Below are 19,118 nucleotides of genomic sequence, written 5' to 3'. Positions count from 1 at the left end.
CACGGCAGCAGCCGAGAGCCCAGTCAGGGGCAGGGCTCAGGGGCCCGGCGCACAGCAGAAATGCTCTGGGCGCTGTGCCGCTGTCTGAGCGCCGCTGGTGGCCGCAGCGCTCCCCCCGCCGTGAGCGGGGCCGCAAAGCCCCTGCCTGCCTGCCAGTGCTCGCGGAGCTCCGCTCCCGCTCTCTCCCGCTGCCCGGGCACGGCGGCCGGGCCGGGGCCGCCCCCGGGAGGGGCCGGGCGGGGGCGGGGCCGCCGCCGCTACAAAGGGCGGTGCGCGGGGAGGATCTATCCCATAGCTTTCGCTCCTCCGCTCTGGTAGCCGAGAGCTTCGAGCCGGGCGTCGAGCGGCGCTCGGCCCCTCCGTGGCGGAGCGTGCCCCTCCGCCCGCGCCGCATAAGGCCAAGGCTTTCCGACTTCAGCTACAGTGCTGGCTAAGTCGGGGAAGGCAACACGAAGAGAGCCGCGCGTCCCCCCTTGCTGTCGGCAGCGGCGGAGCGGGCAGGCATGGCGCGGGCAGCGGAGCCGCAGGGCGGGCGGCGCGGCGGTCAGTGCGGCCCCTCGGGTCCCGGGCACGGCGGGGGGGGGTGCTCCGGGCCGCGCCGTGTCCCCGTGGCGGCTCCGCTCCGAGCACCGTGTCGGGTCCCCCCCCCTGCACCGAGGTGTGCCCGGTGCGTGCCGAAGTGCGGTGGATGTGCCCGCATCTCCTTTAGCATCTGTTTCTTGTTTCTCGTTTAGGATCTGTGGTTCCCTATTTTACGTCTGCAAAGTTTCTTCTTTATCTTGGGCATGCACTGTCCACTTGGGTAAGTAAAATATTGACCTGGTAGAAGTAGGATTTTATTAATCTAGCTGTGACTTACCCAAATACTTTCCAAAAAATCTTCAGCTAGCACATCATACAAAGACAGAGGTCTAGTTACAACACCTCGCTGTTAAAAGTCTCCTAATGTTTACATGATATGTTGCAGTAGGTTCAGGTATAGTGCAGTACTCACTTTCTGGAGGGTCTGGTTCTGCACCTTTTAATACTTTTAAATAACTGCAGAACCAGTGAGACTCCTTACAGAGGAGCAGAGAGACAGTCCATTGCAGCATGTATCTGAAGGACTTGTATATTAACTAATGGGAAATACTCAATGTTTACAATGGACCCATTACTTCTTCTCCTTAGGAAACTTGATGGTACCACCAGGAGGTTTCTCTTTTTCTTTAAAAACATTTGTCTTCTGAAATGCTTTCCTTCTACACTTAAGTAACTCATTACACCAGCTTTTATTAAGTTGAAGGATATGAAAAAAAACACAAGCACCACCTTAAAATATGTACTGAAAATAGACAATCTGGTTCTATTCTATATAGTAAGATTAAGAGTATTAAGTCTCCATATAATGGCTTGATTACAAAAGAAGTGAAAAATTCTTTCCTAATATTCCTTGCTTTGTCTTTTAGTCCTGCTTTTGGGTTTTTTTGGTGTGTGCATTGAGCAAATGGCTGATCTACAGTTACAACACTGCCTGCCTGACTCTGGCAGCATCTTCCTTTCACTAACCTGAAAGGTCATATTGACATTTCTGTTGGTGGAAGAAGACTTTGAGTGGTATCAAACGCATGTTTAAACAAGTGCAGTATTTTGGCAGTTACTAATATTATTGAAGGAACTGAGTGGTGAGGTGCCTGTTTTGGTTCGCTGCTTTTTAGAGGTCAGGGTTGTTACCTGCAACAGTTTTTGTCAGCCATGCCCACCAACCCTGCTTGCTCCTCTGACGAGTGCTTCGAATCTTGGCAGGAGCATTGCTCTCAGAGTACAGGAGTAAAGGTGACAAAGCAGAGTTTGAGAAAAATGTTGCACACCATAACAAACATTAGACTGCAAGATATCTATTCAGCTGTTTAGCAGTATTAACAGTGTACTCCTGGTAAGGTTCTGGTAGGTTTTGTGCTGAAAATCTTGACTCAAAACCCCCTGGCCAAGCCTGCTGAAACAACCTGCTGAAATAACAGAAATACATCTTATTTTGTATCTTCTAAGCTTTACTGTTCCTGTACTCTGGAGGTTTTTGGTAATAGGAACAATAAACAAATACCTAAACTCCAGAACTCCAAGTAATAGATCATCTCTGTTCTAGAATGGCTCTGCCCACAGTACAAAACCTGAAAGAAATGGAGTTTTAATGTGAGTGAGCTAATTAGGTTTCTGTGTTACTATACCATTCCCATATATTAAAAAAAAGGCTGTAAATGATTAAACATGTAACATCTCAACAAATGTCCAGACTTGAACAAAGTCTAGACTCCGTCGGGCTCTGGCTGAGTAAAGCATTTCAATTGTGCTTGGCCTCAGGGATGTGAGCTCTGCTGAGCTGGAGTCTCAGACCTTATTGTGTTTAATCCACTGCTGTCAATCCCTCGGTAGTAAAGAGGGAACAGGATGGAGCTGGGTTTACCTCATTGTTGCCAGGCCTAATGCTTCCCAGGAGCTCAGCTGGTTGCAACTTCCCAGCCTTATCTGTGCCCCTCAGACCTCAGGAGGCCTGTCAGTAGGTAGTAGCCTGGCTCCTGATTAACTTGGCTTCAGTTCTGAGGTGGGATTGTATACATTCAGTTTGAGATGATTATAAGGATAATTATAATTACAGAAGAGGAAGAGCTGTCTTTAAAAGGGTAGTGAGGCTCAATGGCTCTCTACCTATTTTTTTTGAAATGCCCGCATTTTGAAGTGGGATTAAGTATATATAATCAAGGATTTACCTGATTCCAAGGACAATATTTGCTGTTTAAGTTTCAGTAGAGCCTAGTTTGAAATTATGTACCTACTTCAAACCTCTGTAATTCACTAATATTGTTCTTTTATGACACTCATTGATCATTGCTTACTCTTTATGGCTTTTAAGTCTTGAAAGAAACTCGTGCTTCCAGGCTGGAACAGCTTTGGTTACCCCAAGGATGATCTCTGTGGATTGGCTTGATTAAAATACTCTGCATAAATGCATTGGATAAGGTTGAGCAGTGTTTAAATGAACTATACGTAAAAATCCTGATTTCACTGGAGTCAAAAGAACCTTCCCGTGAGTTTCAACTGAGATTCAATTTCTCAGTCTGACAGTAGTGGCTGGCACTGACTTTCACGTGCTTAGATTTTTTTAAAAATGCCTTTTTCGTCTTCTCAGAATTAGGTAACTGAAATATCTCTCTGTGAAGAAAAACCTAAACTTTTGTGGTGAAATATTCTTGTGAAAATACATTTTTGGCTCACTTTTCTAGCTTAATAAATAGTTATACAGGCTAATCAAAATCTATTTCGTCCACTTGCATATATTTTAAGTGAAATTCTATAAAGTACCACCTCAGGTTAGAGGTTAGATTAAGTGAATGATTGACTTGGGAAATTATATCCCTGTGTATTCATTGCTGGGATGTTTTCTATATATTTCTACTAACTAACCGTGGAATATAAGTGGAACTTATTTAATGATGATTTTAGGTGTATCTTGACTGAAAAATGGTTTATTATATGTGTAAGGGGGCATAAAAGATGATCATGCCTATAGTAACATTTTTCATTGGATTTAGTTAAAAACATACAAAATACCCAGTTTTTCTTTGAACAGGTGAAATTTTTCTTTCCAACTGATTGCAGTATAATTTTTTTTCTGCCTATGGTTAAGGAAACAAATATGAAGGTTTATACATTACAATGTTTACAGAAACCTACTTCAGGGAGCTTGAATAACATTAAAAGGGGTTTTGTGTCTGTACATATTATATTGAAGACTGTAATCAAAATGCAGTTACTTTGACTCTCCAAATAGCATGCTTTTTATGTGTGTCTTGATTGCTGTCGTACATGATAAGTTAGATTTGGCAGGCTTTGCTTTTCAAAAATACTTTTATTTTACACCTCCCCCAGCCCTTGAGAATATTTGAGCTCCTTAGAAATTTGTACTATTTGCTGTATCACCTATCAATTGTTTATTTAAGATAAGGCAGCAGAAGAAAACAGTTTTGTGTTTGGTTTGTAAAAGGCTAATGTTAAGGGGACCCTTATTAAACAACCTGTGTGCCCTAGAATAGTATGAATGATTTCTATTCATCTGCTCTGTTACTGATTACATAAAGCATTTTCTGCTAAAAATAAAGTGAGATGTGACTTTCATCATGTGACAGCAGAAAAACCCCATGTATTCATTAACAAACCTGAAAATGTTTTGAATGGTATGGAAATTACTTCACTTGAACATGTTTAGCAATTTGGGGTCCATTTTTGTACCTGTAGCAAGTGATATCAGAGCATGAAAATGTATTCTAAGGACTAGGTTAAAGTAGCAATAAGTTAAAGAGGCTGAACTAGCAATGAGTTTACAATATAGGTTAAATGAGCTCTGTTCTACCTCTGAGTGATATGCCAATGCTGAACATGAGAATCCTAAAGTTCATTGACTTAAACTTCAGTTAACATTTATCCATGTCTGTCCTGAATTGTATGATGACTTGCTTTCACTTGACTCACTCTTGAGTTTTAAAGCAGCACTTAAGCTTTGATCATCTAAGAGCAAATTGTTGTCTTAAGGTTATTTAAATAATACCAGTAATCAGTAAATGTGTTATTAATATATGATCTGTGCAGGAAAACTTGTGTAAGCTTTATGAGGCTTATTGGATGTGGCTGGTAATAGATTTGGTCCTGTCATACTATGATAGAAAATATCTGGGATTTTTGGATGTGGTGTTACAAGCTGTAATGAGTCACCTGATTAGGACAGATGATCTTAGTGATACTGGGATAAAATCAGTGGTGACAGGATACAGTAATAAAAAAATCCCAAAACAAAAACAACTACCCCCACCCCACCCTTGCATGCGTAACAAACTTTTATTTTAGTGCAGACTTTTTACCAGGGCATTAGCAAAACAGTGAACCTGTGTGCTTGCAGAGTGCAAACAGTAATGCTGCAAATGTGTGTTCTCTGCAGGGGGATCGTATGTGGCATTTTGCTGTGTCCGTGTTCCTGGTTGAACTGTATGGAAACAGCTTACTCCTGACTGCGGTCTATGGACTGGTTGTGGCGGGATCTGTTCTTCTCCTGGGAGCCCTTATTGGAGACTGGGTGGACAAGAACTCGAGGCTCAAAGGTTAGTTGTCTAGAGCAGGTTATTTACTTAAGGATGGATCAAATTAATGTTAAAGATAAAGCTGATTGAGTTAATTCCTCAAGTCACATACGAGAATCATGTTTGCTAATTTCTTTACAAGAAGGGTGGAGTGGAGTTTCAGAGTGGTGATGGTTACACAAAGCTGCTAAGATAGGAGGAAAACAGTTTAAGTGGTGATTATTACTCAGGCTAAACCTGTGTGATATGGAGAGGTGCATGGAAATACAGAAGATTAAACCCACTACTTTTAAAGACCAGGCTCTTTACAGTTTAACACTAACATACACTTGCATTATTTGTTGTCATCTGTCATGATACAAACACCTTTCACTTCAGTGTACACACATGCTGCATTTGCATTATATGTATTTTAAATATGCATGCTCTAGCCTGTTATATAAATAAAATGGCATCAAGTTCTTCACATGATTTTTTACTTTCCAAAAGTTTACAAAATAGCATTCCATCCAGGATAGGTTGCAGATCAGTTTTAGAGGTTTGAGCTAGGCTTTTACTACTGGAATGATAGTATCAGCATTTAAACAGACTTTTTTTGGAAAAGACCTACTTGGACTGTGAATCAAGAGCTACAAAGTTATATCAGACATTAATTTGTTTCTCTAAGACAATGGAAGATTAAAATGCGATATGAAATAGACTTGTTGCTTATATTTTGGAGTAGACTAGAAAAATAAAATTATTTAAGGAAACTGTGCATGTTCCTTAATTATGTCCTCCCTAAGGTTATAGTTAGCTCATTCTTATTTCATAACTATTGTTTTCTGTTTTGATTTAAAACAGTGGCCCAGACATCCTTGATCGTACAGAATGCATCTGTCATCCTGTGTGGTATTATCCTGATGATTATCTTCTTGTTTAAGACACAGCTCTTGACGTTATACCACGGATGGCTTCTTGTGAGTGCTTGAACTTCTTAATAAGAAATTAATTTACAAAGAAACTTTGGGGAGTGTGGGAGATGGATGGATTTTTTTTTTTTCTTTTCTCTAGTCTGTTTAGACATTCCTGGGAGCTAAAACCGGCAAATGAAATTGAGCTTGTTGGATAAACAGAGATGATTGTTTTGTGCCAGGAATTGTAAAGTGGGCTTGATCTTGTTCTGTGTGAATAATAATGCTAAAATGTGTGGATTCAAATGTAAAAGCCTTTTCTGCTTGTGCAGGAGGTGGAGATTTCTCTTCATGAATTTTCTCATGTTGTAACTCTTTCCCCCCCTCTCTAGACGATGTGCTATATCCTGGTTATCACAATAGCAAATATTGCCAATTTGGCCAGCACTGCCACAGCAATCACAATTCAGAGGGACTGGATTGTTGTGGTTGCAGGGGAAGACAGAAGCAAACTGGCAGGTGAAATATGTTACCTTTTTAATACTTTACATGTCTTACTTTCCAAGCTTGGGTTGTTTGGTTGTTTTTTGTTTTTTTTTTGACTAGAGTTTTACAGATAGTAGTGCATCTTTGAGTTCCAGATATTGTAATAAAACATCAAGTAAAGGGGCAGCCTTTATTTTGCTCTTTCTTGCTCTGAGATCAGAAATTACTGTTGTAATTACAATTCACTTAGGCATCCCTAAACTTGTTTTGGTCCTCTTTTTAGACCTGCTACAGATCTGTCAGGAAAACTAGTCTTGCTGAACAAGCCAAGTGTTGCAATACTTTATTTTTAGGTCCCTGGAATGAAACAGAAAACTCTTGCATAACTGGGCTCCTCACGTAGGGATCAAAGAGGTGCATGAGAATGAAGTCCAAAACAGTTCAATAGGTGGATCAGGATATTACTGATATCAGGATATCACTAGGTAACACAGTGCATGCAGACACATTGGAAATCTTGAATGTCTCTAGCATTAGATGTCTAACTCAGAGCTGTGAACACTTCTTCAGTTGTCAAAGGGAAGTAGAGCTTCCAATTCCATCTGATACTTCTGATCTTTGTCCACAGACTTTATCATCTTTCTTTTTGCCTAGAAAATTTTTTTGCTTCCCCCCACCCTTTCTTACACAGTAGCACTGCTACTGTTAGGAGAGAGAATGAGTTCCCATTGGTAGTCATGACACTACTGGGATGTTAGAGTTTGGGAACCTCCCCAAGGATGCGTTGAACCTGCCTCTGCTTTGCTGGGGGTACTCTCGGCCACAAGGCACATCCCACCAAGGGGTGTGTGATGGATCTTTGGCTCTGCTGCTCCTCTGACTGTAATAGTGGGGGAAGCAGCACTTTTGCAGTGAATTTGATCAGACTATATGGGCTCTGAATCAAACCCGTAAGGGGACTTAAGCCTTCTCAATTAGAGGAACTGATACTGAACTGCAAACAACAACCAGAGCAGCTTAACATTACCAAGACATTTATAGCTTACGAACTCTGCAACTAAAGTTAGTCTGACACAGTTGAAATACCTCCAAGCCTAGATAGCATTTCAGCTTCTGGACTGAGATTTTGTATGAAGCTGCTTAAATTGCCCATAAAGTTCAGAGTCCTTTGAGGGATTTGAATCCTGCATTCCAGATTTTTACTTGATGTTTATCTCTAGTTAAGGAATATTACTTACCCATCTTATCCAGGAAAGGCTAATTCTTAGATATATGGAAAGTGCCATACTTTAATTTTCCAGTATACAAATTTCCTCCTGTAGTCTTTTATTCTGACCTTGCTGTCCCTTTCTAGGTCATGCCTTTTGTAGAGCACCAGTACAGGTGAACTTCCTTCATGCATGTGAATCACAGGTAGAAAAATAGCCAGCTGTCTGTAAGAGTCTTAGTTTTAATAGTTCTCGTTAACCTTTCTTCCTGTGTCAGATCTTACTCAGCAGATCATCTCCCCTGTGCCTGTCCTGCATACCACACCTGAGATAAGGTACCACACCTGCAGAGAACTGCCTGGGAGGCAGTCCTGCCTCTTCACTGCTTCATGGTCTCAGGCACAGTTGTGTATTTTGTACTGAAAAATCAGGCAGGAGGTTACTCTAAATTCTCATTCAAAAAGAACCACTGAATTAAGCACCTTGGTTCAACAGATTTATCTAAAAGATCCTTTCCAGGCTGAATGGGGTTGTTTTGCATTTAATCATGATTTAACTTGGAGACTGTTGAAATTCCCCTAATTTAGAATAATGAAGTGCCAGCATTGACTTCACAGCAAATACTGTTGTCCATGTCTGCTCTGTTACCTTTCCTCAAAGAGGAGCCTAAGTTATGCAAGTTAGTGGAGTAGGGAAGTAAAAAATTCCCTTGGCTTTCCTTCTTCATTGCCACTGATTAGTTTTCCTATTCACTCTTACTTTGTACCTTTCCTGAGTGGAAATATTAACCTTCCTCAAATACTCAAAAAAACAAAGCCTAGTTCTTGGAATTTCTAAAGCAAATTCTTATGCAAGTATCTAACTCAACTATTTGACTGAGGGTTAACTAGATTAACACTGAATTGCCTTAGAAATCTAAATAGAATAACATAAATGTTTCTTTGAATGGCAAGGAATAATTCTCTATGGGTTCAGTAAAGCAGCTTCATACTGGTGTACAGTTCCCCTTGCCCTTCAAAAGCTTTAATTTCATAGTAGGACTCTAAAATGGAGCTTGAAATGTACTTCTAAGCAGCCTGAAGCCCTAATGTGTGAAACCGTTCAGGGTCTAGCAACTTCTGGGAGTGCAACAGTGGCACTACTAATTGGGAACTCAGAGGAGCCTGGAGGGTTTAATGACAATAAAGTGGCTAAGACTGAGGAGGGCCAGACATCTCCTACTAGCAAATGGAAGATGCATTTGCTTTAAGAATGCACTGCTTGTTTTGACTGTAAACATCAAAGTGTGGAACAGAAAGGAGTGAGGACTTTGCTCAGTAAGATCTGAGAATGCCTACGACTGCCATCAACCAGGGTGACTCAACAAGGAAAGGTAAAGCCATTTCAAAGGTTTGCTGTTATCATGGTGGTACTGATGTCACCAGTTGTTAGAACTAAGTGAAGGAGACTAAGAAGTATGTGTTGCAGTATTGACAGATAGTTTCAGCAACTACCATCTTGACAAGGAAGAATTCCACCTTATGAGATTCCTGCATGCTAGGTTTGTGTGGTAGAGATAGACCTAGGAGTTCACAATATCACTATTGTGATAGGTGAAGGTGATCTGATCTCAGGACTAGGAGTTTTAGCTGCAGAATTACACTTTCACTGTAAACCCAGCATGCTAAACCTAGAAGACCTCATGCAGGCAAAACTGGCAGGAGTAGGTGTTTGGCTTAAAAAACACCTTGGTTGATGGCAGTAAACTTAATCACTGGAGCACTCTGAAGGTGCCTCTGGTTACTCCTGTTGGAACCACTTACAGTCAGAGCAAGACTACTTAACTCGATATTTGTACATATGCAATCCACTGTTACGTTAGTGAATATTCAAGTGTGTTCTGCAGTTATTTTTTATCATCACATAATTTCTGACAGATATGAATGCCACAATAAGAAGAATTGATCAGTTGACCAATATCTTGGCCCCCATGGCGGTTGGTCAGATAATGACTTTTGGCTCCCCGATGATTGGCTGTGGATTCATTTCTGGCTGGAACCTGATGTCCATGTGTGTGGAATATCTGCTGCTTTGGAAGGTTTATCAGAAAACCCCTACTCTGGCTCTCAAATCTGCCAAAGTTGAAGAATCAGAACTGAAGCAGCTGAACGTAACGAAAGGTACTGAAAACACAAAAGTAACCGTTAGAATTCATGGTATATTAATTGCATCAGTCAAATGAACTTCTCTACAGACACTGTTTTGTTGAGGCTTTAGAGCTTTCTACTCAGAGGTTGGAGGTTTCAAGTTTCGGACATAGATACCAGAGCCTCTAATCTAAGTAACAATACTTAGTGTGGCTGTTTGAGGAACTCCATAAAATACAGCCAAAGAACAAATTCTCTCCTCTTAATTAACCCTTAGGAGTAGGTCTACCCTCTAACTTAGGGCTGATTGTAAGGAATGCTCCTATCCATCTATACCATTGCTAATGATCTGGACAAAGTCCTTGGCTGTGTAGTGTCTAAGGGAAAAACAGCCTCTGTAAGATTGTTTCTTGCTAACTCATTTCTACTTACACATGGTACTAACAGGCTTTCAGGAGGTTGTAGAATAGGTGGTCATATTTCTAGTCTGGCAGGCTTCAACGATTTTTCCATACTGCACAAAATGGTGGAGGAAAAAAAAATCTACTTTGACCTTCAGTTTTCTTTTCTTGGCCAAGCAGAACAACTGGGACTTGCAGTGCAGGTGGCTATGACTTTGGCTATTTCTATGAGCAACTTTAAAATTGGTATTAACATTTCTTCAGGTAGAATGAATATCAGAAATAAAAATTGTTTCAGAAGCAGACTCTTTACTATGAATTATTTGAAGTGTTAGATACTGGAATACCAAATGTATTTTCTCATTTTTAAGGTAGCAATCTGTGCATACTCCTGAAAGCTCATCTTGTGGGCTCCAAAAAAACCAATAGGTTGCAATTTTCAGTTTTATTTAAGAAATATTTTTAAAAACACTGCTCAGGCATCCAGACATTTGTAGAATTTCTATCCATATTACTAATGTAAATACTGCTGTGGGTTTTTGGATTTTTTTATTTTGTTTGTAATCGGTCAAAGTGCCTTTTTCCTATATTACAGTGAAAATGAAATTGTAGAAAAGCCTGTTTTGAGGGTTTAAGTCAAGCTCTGATAACTTTTGCCTCTGGATAGGCTTCAGCCTTAGTTCTTCTACCCTGACATGAGATATTGACAGGTGTTTAAGTATTCCTTTCTCTCTGCAGGTAGTGCATTTAACCATACAAAGCGATGTTAAAATGACAACTAACACTGGCATTTAAGGAAATGATTTCTTTATGAAAATGGAGCATTCAGTCTCAAGTCTAGAAGCAGGCAGTGCTTTCTCCTATCACAGTTCAATTAAATAAGCAGGAGTTTAAATTGATAGGGATAAATTTTACTTGATCTTGCTCTACAGGTGGGATTTAAAGGACACTTTTGAAATTATATAGGTAATTAGGAGAGCTTGGTTGTGGTGTTTAATTGATGCGCTTCTACCAGAAGTGAACATACAGTTGTCTGTTGATTTACACTGTACTTTCCAGGCAGGAGTGTACCTGACAGCTGCCTTTCTGTTTACAGAGAATGACACAAAACCTGCTGAAGGTGTGCAGTTAATTGTTGAGAAAGATGTAACTGGCTTTGAGCCCCAACAGGAGAAGGAAGTCAGCTGTGCCGCCCGCATTGCTGAGCCCTTCATAACGTTCCGTGACGGATGGGTCGCGTACTACAACCAGCCAGTGTTCCTTGCGGGCATGGGCCTTGCATTTCTGTACATGACTGTTCTGGGCTTTGATTGTATCACTACAGGCTATGCATACACTCAGGGTCTGAGTGGCTCTGTGCTAAGCCTCCTCATGGGTGCCTCGGCAGTCACTGGAATCATGGGAACAGTGGCTTTCACTTGGCTTCGTCGCAAGTGCGGCCTCATTCGCACAGGCCTCATTTCTGGAGTTGCTCAGTTTGCTTGTCTGATCTTATGTGTCATCTCTGTATTTATGCCTGGAAGCCCTATGGATTTGACTGTTTCCCCATTTTCCGACATCAGTGCCAGGCTATTTGAAAATGAGCCATTACCTACTATAGCATCTCCAGAACCTGAAATGATTTTGGCAACTGGAATGCCCATCTTGTTAAACGGGTCTACTACTCCTGCTAACGGCGACCCGGAGATGAGTCCTGAGCCCGTGCCTTTAATCTCTGTTAGTCTCCTGTTTGCAGGAGTCATTGCTGCTAGAGTTGGTGAGTATTACATATCTATTAAAATTTTGCTTATTAACTGATTTTCATTTTTAAGATTGCTGTGTTTGTCAACTAAATACAAATTTTAATTTAGAATTTAGGCTATAGTTGAAGTGATATCACATTTCTAAGGCTAATTGATTATACTTCACATAAAAATGAAATAATCACCAGGGCAAAGAATCAAGTACTAATTTCTTGTAGATTTTGTCACTAATGGGAAAAAGTTACATTTGTAGATAAATGTAATTGGTTTTTTGGAATGCTTATCTCAATGATATTCTGTCACAACCAAGGAACAACTAGGAAGGAACCAAGGAACAACAAGGAGCAACCGTCACAACCAACTGGGAAACAGAACTAAATGCATCTGCTGTCAAAACCTTCAAACTTTGCAGTTTAGTAAATTAATCCATTTATTAAATTGTCTAATCTTGGAGTTTAGAATAGAAACTTTGGTTGAGACAGCTTAGTTTTTTGAGGAATCACTGGTTAGTGTAGTAATAGTATTTGCTAACAGCAAAGGCAGTCAAATGCCTAAATGTAATGAACAGGAACTGTCATCTGTAGAATCTTTGTACTTAATTTCTGCAGGTTTTGCTGAATTGAGGAGGAATAAAATACTTGATTCACACGTCTTAGGTTTGTTTGCAAGATAAACTTTTAAAGCTGAATCATTAATGGACTAAAACAGTATGGAAGTTAGTGTCAACTGAAACCATTTTGAATTATGTATTCTGCATAGTTTAAACAGGTTTAATTTTTTTGCAAACATCTTTTACAAAACTCAGTGTTTGTAGCTGGGATGAATACACAGTGAATAGCTGTAAACCAGCTATTTAAACAAGGAAAAGATGAGCAAAACGTTCACAGACATGTTGAAGCAAGATATGACAGGAAGTTAATGTGTCAAGCTGTATGTATTGTTTCAGGAAATAGTAGTAAAAGGAAAGTAAATTGCTCTGGACTGTGAGTGTGAAATCAATTCTAGTCATACAAGCGGATGGATGTCTTGTCCTGTGCATTTTTGGCAGAAGTAAGTGTTTGGAAGGATGAATTGTATTGTGCTAGTGATGAAAGCTTACCATGAGAATCCCAGTTGCATGGATAATTCTTTTTTCTCTCCATAGGCCTTTGGTCCTTTGATTTGAGTGTCACACAGTTACTCCAAGAAAATGTGGTTGAATCTGAAAGAGGCATCATAAACGGTGTCCAAAACTCCATGAATTATCTTCTTGATTTGCTGCACTTCATCATGGTCATCTTGGCCCCAAACCCTGAAGCTTTTGGTTTATTGGTGCTTATTTCTGTGTCTTTTGTTGCAATGGGCCACATAATGTACTTCAGATTTGCCCAAAAAACCTTGGGAAAACAACTGTTTGTTTGTCGCACTCCTGATCCCAAAACGACCCCTGACAGTTCACCACCTGGTAATACATCTACTGTCTGAAAGGATCCACTTCACTTACTAACTTTGCTGCACAGATATCATGGTTAAGCATGTATACTCCCTTTTTATGACCCTGTCTGAGGTGTTTCTGTAGAGTTGAATGCATAACTTGGCTGTCTGGGGAAGCTGTCCCAAGAGAGAAAATTTGTATTACAGTGACTTTGTAAAAAAGGCTTCACTTTTGGCAGAGGACAGCCCAGCTGAATCTTGACAGCTGTTGTATCAAAGGATCCCCAGCAGTAATGTGTCTAGTGTTAGATCTCAAAAATAATGTTGAAGTTCTGTTGCTGACTCCCACAGTGATACTGTTTGGAGGTTATAACTACTCAGTTTGCTCATGAATTCTGAACAGTTCATGTGTTCTCTGAGTAAAATGAGGGATTTTTTTTTTTGGTTTTGGTTTTTTTTTGTTTGTTTGTTGTTTTTTTGGTTTTTTTTTTATTTAGTTGCTTCATAATAACTTGTTATACAGTATTTGGGGGGGGGGGGGTTGGAGTTTTTTTCCCAATATTCCCATACCATAAACAGTTCTGCTCACCTGCCTTCTTGAAATTGTATAAACATCCTTTATAAATGCTGGACTGTGGTGGTCCTTGTGGGTCCCTTCCAACTCAGAATATTCTGTGATCTTTCATGGATTCCTGAAATGGATTCTTAAGTTTTTGATGTTTTCCCAAAACCGTTATAGTATTTTATCTGTTTTGGTTTAACTTTATGGAAACACCTTTACAGGTTTTTTTGCATGTTTCCTTACAAATTAGACAAGTGTTAGGTACAAGATATTGTATTACACTTTTGCTGCACTTCATAGAGTAAAACGGCCTCGTTTAGCAGAAGCTATTGATGTAACATTACAGAGCATGGCTTTTGAATTGCAAATTGCAGGTTTGCTCAGGTTTGTAGCAGAAAGTGCTAAGGTCAGGAGTACTGGTATAGTAAGAAATTCTAGTGCTAACTTAGTTTTTTTGCCTCAGAGTACAAGCAGCTTTAATAAATTTTCCAATATATCAGGCTTTAATAGAGTTTCTGAAAGCAATTGTATTTGAAAATACTTAATATTTTAGGCAAAAGAAGGTGGATTACTTGCGTTTATCTAGTGTGTATATGAGTTTTGACTTTGTTCGAAAATATCGCTAAACCAATGAGATGGTGGACTGTTTGCCCTCTAAAGCAACTTAAGAGCAATGAAAATGATACATCCCTCTGCTCAAGAAGTTCTTGCATTTCTGCTTTTGTTTCTTTACCCTGCATGTGTGCTAACACAGTATTTCCATAGTCATTAGCCCTGTGTGCTCTCCTGTGGAAACTACGCACTTCGCTTTCTCAGTAGAGTTGAACCAGGTGGTGCTCTGAGTTTTCCTATGGCATGGCAGTCTGACTTCTAAACTTAAATATTGGTGAAATGTTTGTTTGCAAAATAAGTAGTATCCAAAAAAATGTCAGCAACTTATGAAAAGTACCCTCTAACTTTTAAGGTTATTTTTTTCTACTTTAGGTACTGTCTTTCACAGTCATAGGTGTTGCCAGACTTCAACCCTGGAATGTGTGTGAACTCCATTGAAATTAAAGGCGTTACACCAGGGCTGAATCTGGGCCATTCATCACAATGTTTTTAACAATTTACATTCTCTATCAAACTAAATAGAATGTAAAGAACCTCTTGTGATCTTTGTCTCAGATACAGTGTTTTGTAAGGGGAGCAAAAGTGAATTAATGGGAATCCAGTGTACAACCAATGGACTTGTAGCCCACAGTTTTCAATACCTGGATGTAACAATTTTTCTCTAGTGGACCAAACCCAGTAATTACTCTATGTTGCTGAAAGTTTCTCAGGGATATTTTCACTAGGTTTATAAGTGTTTATACTTTGACCAAGCATTGGCAGGTTTTTTTTATGTAATAAAGTAAAATGTGTAATTTTAGAGTAGGTTTAAAATTTGTGACTCAATCCTGAGTGTAACTTAAGGAAAAGGGAATTTTGCCATCAGCGGAATTTGTCAGAAGACAAAACAAGCTTATCTAGATTTGTAGAACAAATATGCCCAAAGGATAGCCTATAGGGTATGTGATAAGTACACTAGTAAATAAAACACCTCTGATTTGCCAAATATGTTTTCTCATGTGTATCTAATTGAAATTGGGACCAGATTTTAACATTGAAAATATAAATGAAAGTAGTCCAGATGTCAGTGAATGTCTCTATGCTGCACTTTGATGAACATCTGAATGCCACTGTATATGATTGGAAACAAAGCTGAAAATGCAGCTTTTTCTGGACTGTCTGCAGCCTACAGAACCCAGCGTGCCTAAAACTTAATGCTGTAGCACTAAGCATCAAACATCCCAGAGAGGATGTATTCCTGAAGTTTAGAGAGCTCCAAAAGGGTAAAAAAGAGAGTTGGGAGCATGTAATGTACTTGCCTGTTCCCAAAATGTTTTGTTTTGTGTTTTTTTTTTTTCCAAAGGGCAATTTAGTCATACTTGAATTGAGTAGCAATTTGTTTCATAAATAGTTCCACCAGAGAGTGCAGTCAGGGTCTCAAGCCAAAAACATTACAGTGATATTGAGAGGGGAGTGGACCTTTTGTATTTTGTGCACATGTTAGGATTCCTATATGCAGATCACAGCTAGAAGGCAAGACAATCCTACAGTTAAAAAGTGGATACTAGCTTTAAGAGGAGTAAGGAGGTCTGCATTGGAAACCTGGTATGGATTGGTCTGAGTTGGATGTCAAAAAATGTTTGCTGCTTGAGCACAGCCCATTTGTGTGCAAGTCTAAGATGTACACAGACACCTGTACTTGTTAGTGCTTTGAAGCAATGTGGAGCCTGAAGTCTTACTTAGCAGACTTTCATAAAGTAAGCATTTTTGGCCTTGTATTTATTTATTTTTTTAAAAAAATGTGTCCAAATTGGATGAAAACTGCCCTTTAAAAATGTTCACATTAGAAATTAATCTTACCAGAGTATTTTATTATACAACCTTATGCTGGACATAGTATTGATTTATGTATTGTTAAAGCTAATGAATAAATTTGCATAAAACCTTATTTGTCCTGTATTATTGAGTTTGGGAGGGGTGTTTGGTGTGCTCTCTTTAGCATCGGTCCTGTGGGTGAAGCTTTTCAGTATCGTGGGATGGAACAGCCATGAAGCACAAACAAATAGCACCGAGGAAGCAGCAAATGTCAAATGTAGTCAAAACCTTCCAATGACCCTGTAACTCTTTATTTTTACCACAGTAAGACACAGTGTTTGAAGGTGAAGTTGTGGTGTTGCAGCCTCAGCTCTGGTCCTGCATGGGAGATAGAGCAGTTTTGTGTCTTGGCCTGCAGAGCAACAGAAAGCAAATGATTTTATCTCCCCACTCATCTCTTTCCCATACTGAATTTGAGGTTATGGCCTTCTGTAGCAACAACCTGTAGGGGAGAACCCTAGGCATAGGAATGGTCACAACTAAATGTAGTACTTTAACACTCAAGTGCTTTTCAAAATTAAAACCAGAATATTTCATACAGGACTGCTTCTGATTATGTGTAGTTAGGATATGTTTGCATGATGAATTAATCTTTAGAAGGATACTGTGTTAATACACTAGGATTTCTTGAAACTGATTCATCCTTGAACTAAAGGTTTGCCTAGAAAAATCCTTTATGGTTTGTCCCTGGTTGTGCTACTACCCTTTTTTCCTATGGGAATTAGAATTAGTAGTAGTAATTGTTTGTTCCCATGTGGAAATTAGAGTGTGGTGTGTTAAAACTACAGAGTTCACTCCATTAGGGTAAGTGATGTATCTGTAAGAGTTACCTAAATGTCAGTGTTAAAGTCAGATTACCAAATTTCCTTTTTAGCAATGTTTGCCCCTGTCACTGCCACTTACAAACTAAGACAAGTGTTAGAATATTGACTTGAAAATAAAGTTACATGTAGGTAACTATAGTTTCTGCAGGTACAAAAGTACAAAGAAAAAGAATTGTGACTACTGTGTAGTATGCTAAGTGGATAAACCCCCCCTTTTTTTAACCCTTCACAATTTACCTGTTGATGGTTTCAGTGTTTTCTTTCACTCAGTTGTTCACATTTTGAAAAATTTGGAGTTTTTTAAGCCCCTGTGGAATTCAGTGGCTCAGCAGTCAAAGGTAGAATGATTGGAGATACCTACCACTGTTTGCTTGTTGCACTGCTTTGCTTGCTAGATAGTTGAGATATCAACCCTGCCTGTGGAAGGCAGGGTACTTTGTTATTTTGCTATTGAATATTTAATTGATTTTTGTTTTCAAAAGCATTTTCATAAACTGAGCACTGATAATGGGGCTTGAAAATTCAATCTTGTTCAAAGAAAACGAAGAGTGAACTCAGTCCCTTCAATTGAAACTATTGTCTGTTTCTTTATTGAGAAAACTGTCTCAGAAAAGGAGTAAGTAGGTTCATATCCAGTAGTTTTAAAATACTACAGTCACTGCTGTATTTGCTTCTATGCAGTGTATGGTGTGTATGTCCCAGGTCAACAAACATGAAGTTGTTTAGAGTAAAGATTTTCTGTTAGAGAAGAGAGAGCAACTTTGTAGCTCTTTTAAATCTAGCACTGTGGAAGGGGCAATGCCTTTCCATCCACCTCAAGACTGAGCTATTTTCAGGTTCTCCAGGAATGTATTGTGCTGTACTCTGCATTCATGTCTTTCTCAAGTAGTTAGTACTAGAGAAGCCAGTAGTATTAGAGTAACAGTCCTTTTTGTCTTGCCCTCTGTACTCACACATTCTTTTTCCTGCTTGTGGGTGCTCTTAACTGCATGGTGTAATAGGAATTATTTTATTCCTGGAATAAGACTATGCCTTTAGCTTCTGCTTTAAAAACAGGCACTATATTTTGCAACACTGAAGGGCAGAAAAAAACCCGAACAAGGATGTTTGCTTAAAGGCTTGCAAAGAGCATGGACAAAGTGCACACTGTTCAATAATGCTTTTTCAAATACTTCAGCTTGTCCTTGTATGGGTCAATATGTCTTTCTAGTTAAACTTTATTGTTTTTGGTCACAAGAGAAGCATGCAGCTATGTGCTTTCCACTCTTAGTCTAGGTATAGAGTGATGGAGCAATCTGTTTTCACACATGCAGAGTGAAGAGTTCTTAATCCTTTGTATATGCATGGGAAGTTACTTATGTTTAGAAAATCTGAGTCTCCTCCTTTGGCGGGTAAGGGATTGTACAGTAGGTGCTGCTATTAGAAGTTCAGTAGATACCTAAGAATGTGTTAAAGCTGTAAGTTTGACTCAGAAAGTACCCCCGCTTTGTGCATGGTAAGCCATTGTCTGCTTCAATCAGGGCAAAGACAGTACACAGGAAATCTGCATCCCAGTGACCCCGTGCCAGAGGCTGAAAATAAGCTCCTCCTTGAGCAGCGGGACTAACAAAGCGTGCTGGTCTCTATCTGCGTGTCCTTGGTCTGTACACATCACCAGCTGCGATAACTGCAGCTCCCACCCCTGTCTTGTGTAATCCTGCCCCTTCCAGGAGGTGGTCCTGCAGTGCTCCCCCCTCACCTGTTGCATTAGCAGAGCAAAGAGCACATGCTCTGCCTGGTCCTCTGGAGCCACACGTGTGCTCTGGGCTCGGGGACAGATGGGCCACTTGACAGGACAAACAGCACCCGGGTGGTGTGCTCATGCCAAAGGCACTTCCCCTGGGGAAGGA

At 39.9% G+C, this 19,118-nt stretch overlaps 1 protein-coding gene across 3 annotated transcripts; it reads left to right on the top strand.

Moving 5' to 3' along the window:
• The first annotated feature begins 306 nt into the window (after positions 1–306).
• Positions 307–16,478, top strand: SLC40A1 (solute carrier family 40 member 1). Of its 3 annotated transcripts, none has more exons than XM_050340062.1 (8): positions 307–543; positions 735–802; positions 4,970–5,129; positions 5,952–6,067; positions 6,394–6,520; positions 9,612–9,854; positions 11,319–11,978; positions 13,109–16,478. In XM_050340062.1, the coding sequence occupies exons 1-8, from the start codon at positions 504–506 to the stop codon at positions 13,426–13,428; spliced, it is 1,734 nt and encodes a 577-aa protein (XP_050196019.1). In that variant the 5' UTR covers positions 307–503; the 3' UTR covers positions 13,429–16,478. The 3 variants fall into 3 exon arrangements, with proteins under 3 accessions (XP_050196019.1, XP_050196021.1, XP_050196020.1); XM_050340064.1 differs by lacking the exon at positions 13,109–16,478 and adding an exon at positions 12,911–13,102; XM_050340063.1 differs by lacking the exon at positions 13,109–16,478 and adding an exon at positions 12,275–13,096.
• The last annotated feature ends 2,640 nt before the right edge of the window (positions 16,479–19,118 follow it).

The sequence above is a fragment of the Myiozetetes cayanensis genome, unplaced genomic scaffold (genome assembly GCF_022539395.1).
Source record: "Myiozetetes cayanensis isolate MyiCay16 unplaced genomic scaffold, myiCay2020 scf9, whole genome shotgun sequence".
NCBI classification, from domain to species: Eukaryota; Metazoa; Chordata; class Aves; order Passeriformes; family Tyrannidae; genus Myiozetetes; species Myiozetetes cayanensis.
This window is presented reverse-complemented; position numbering and strand designations above follow the sequence as displayed.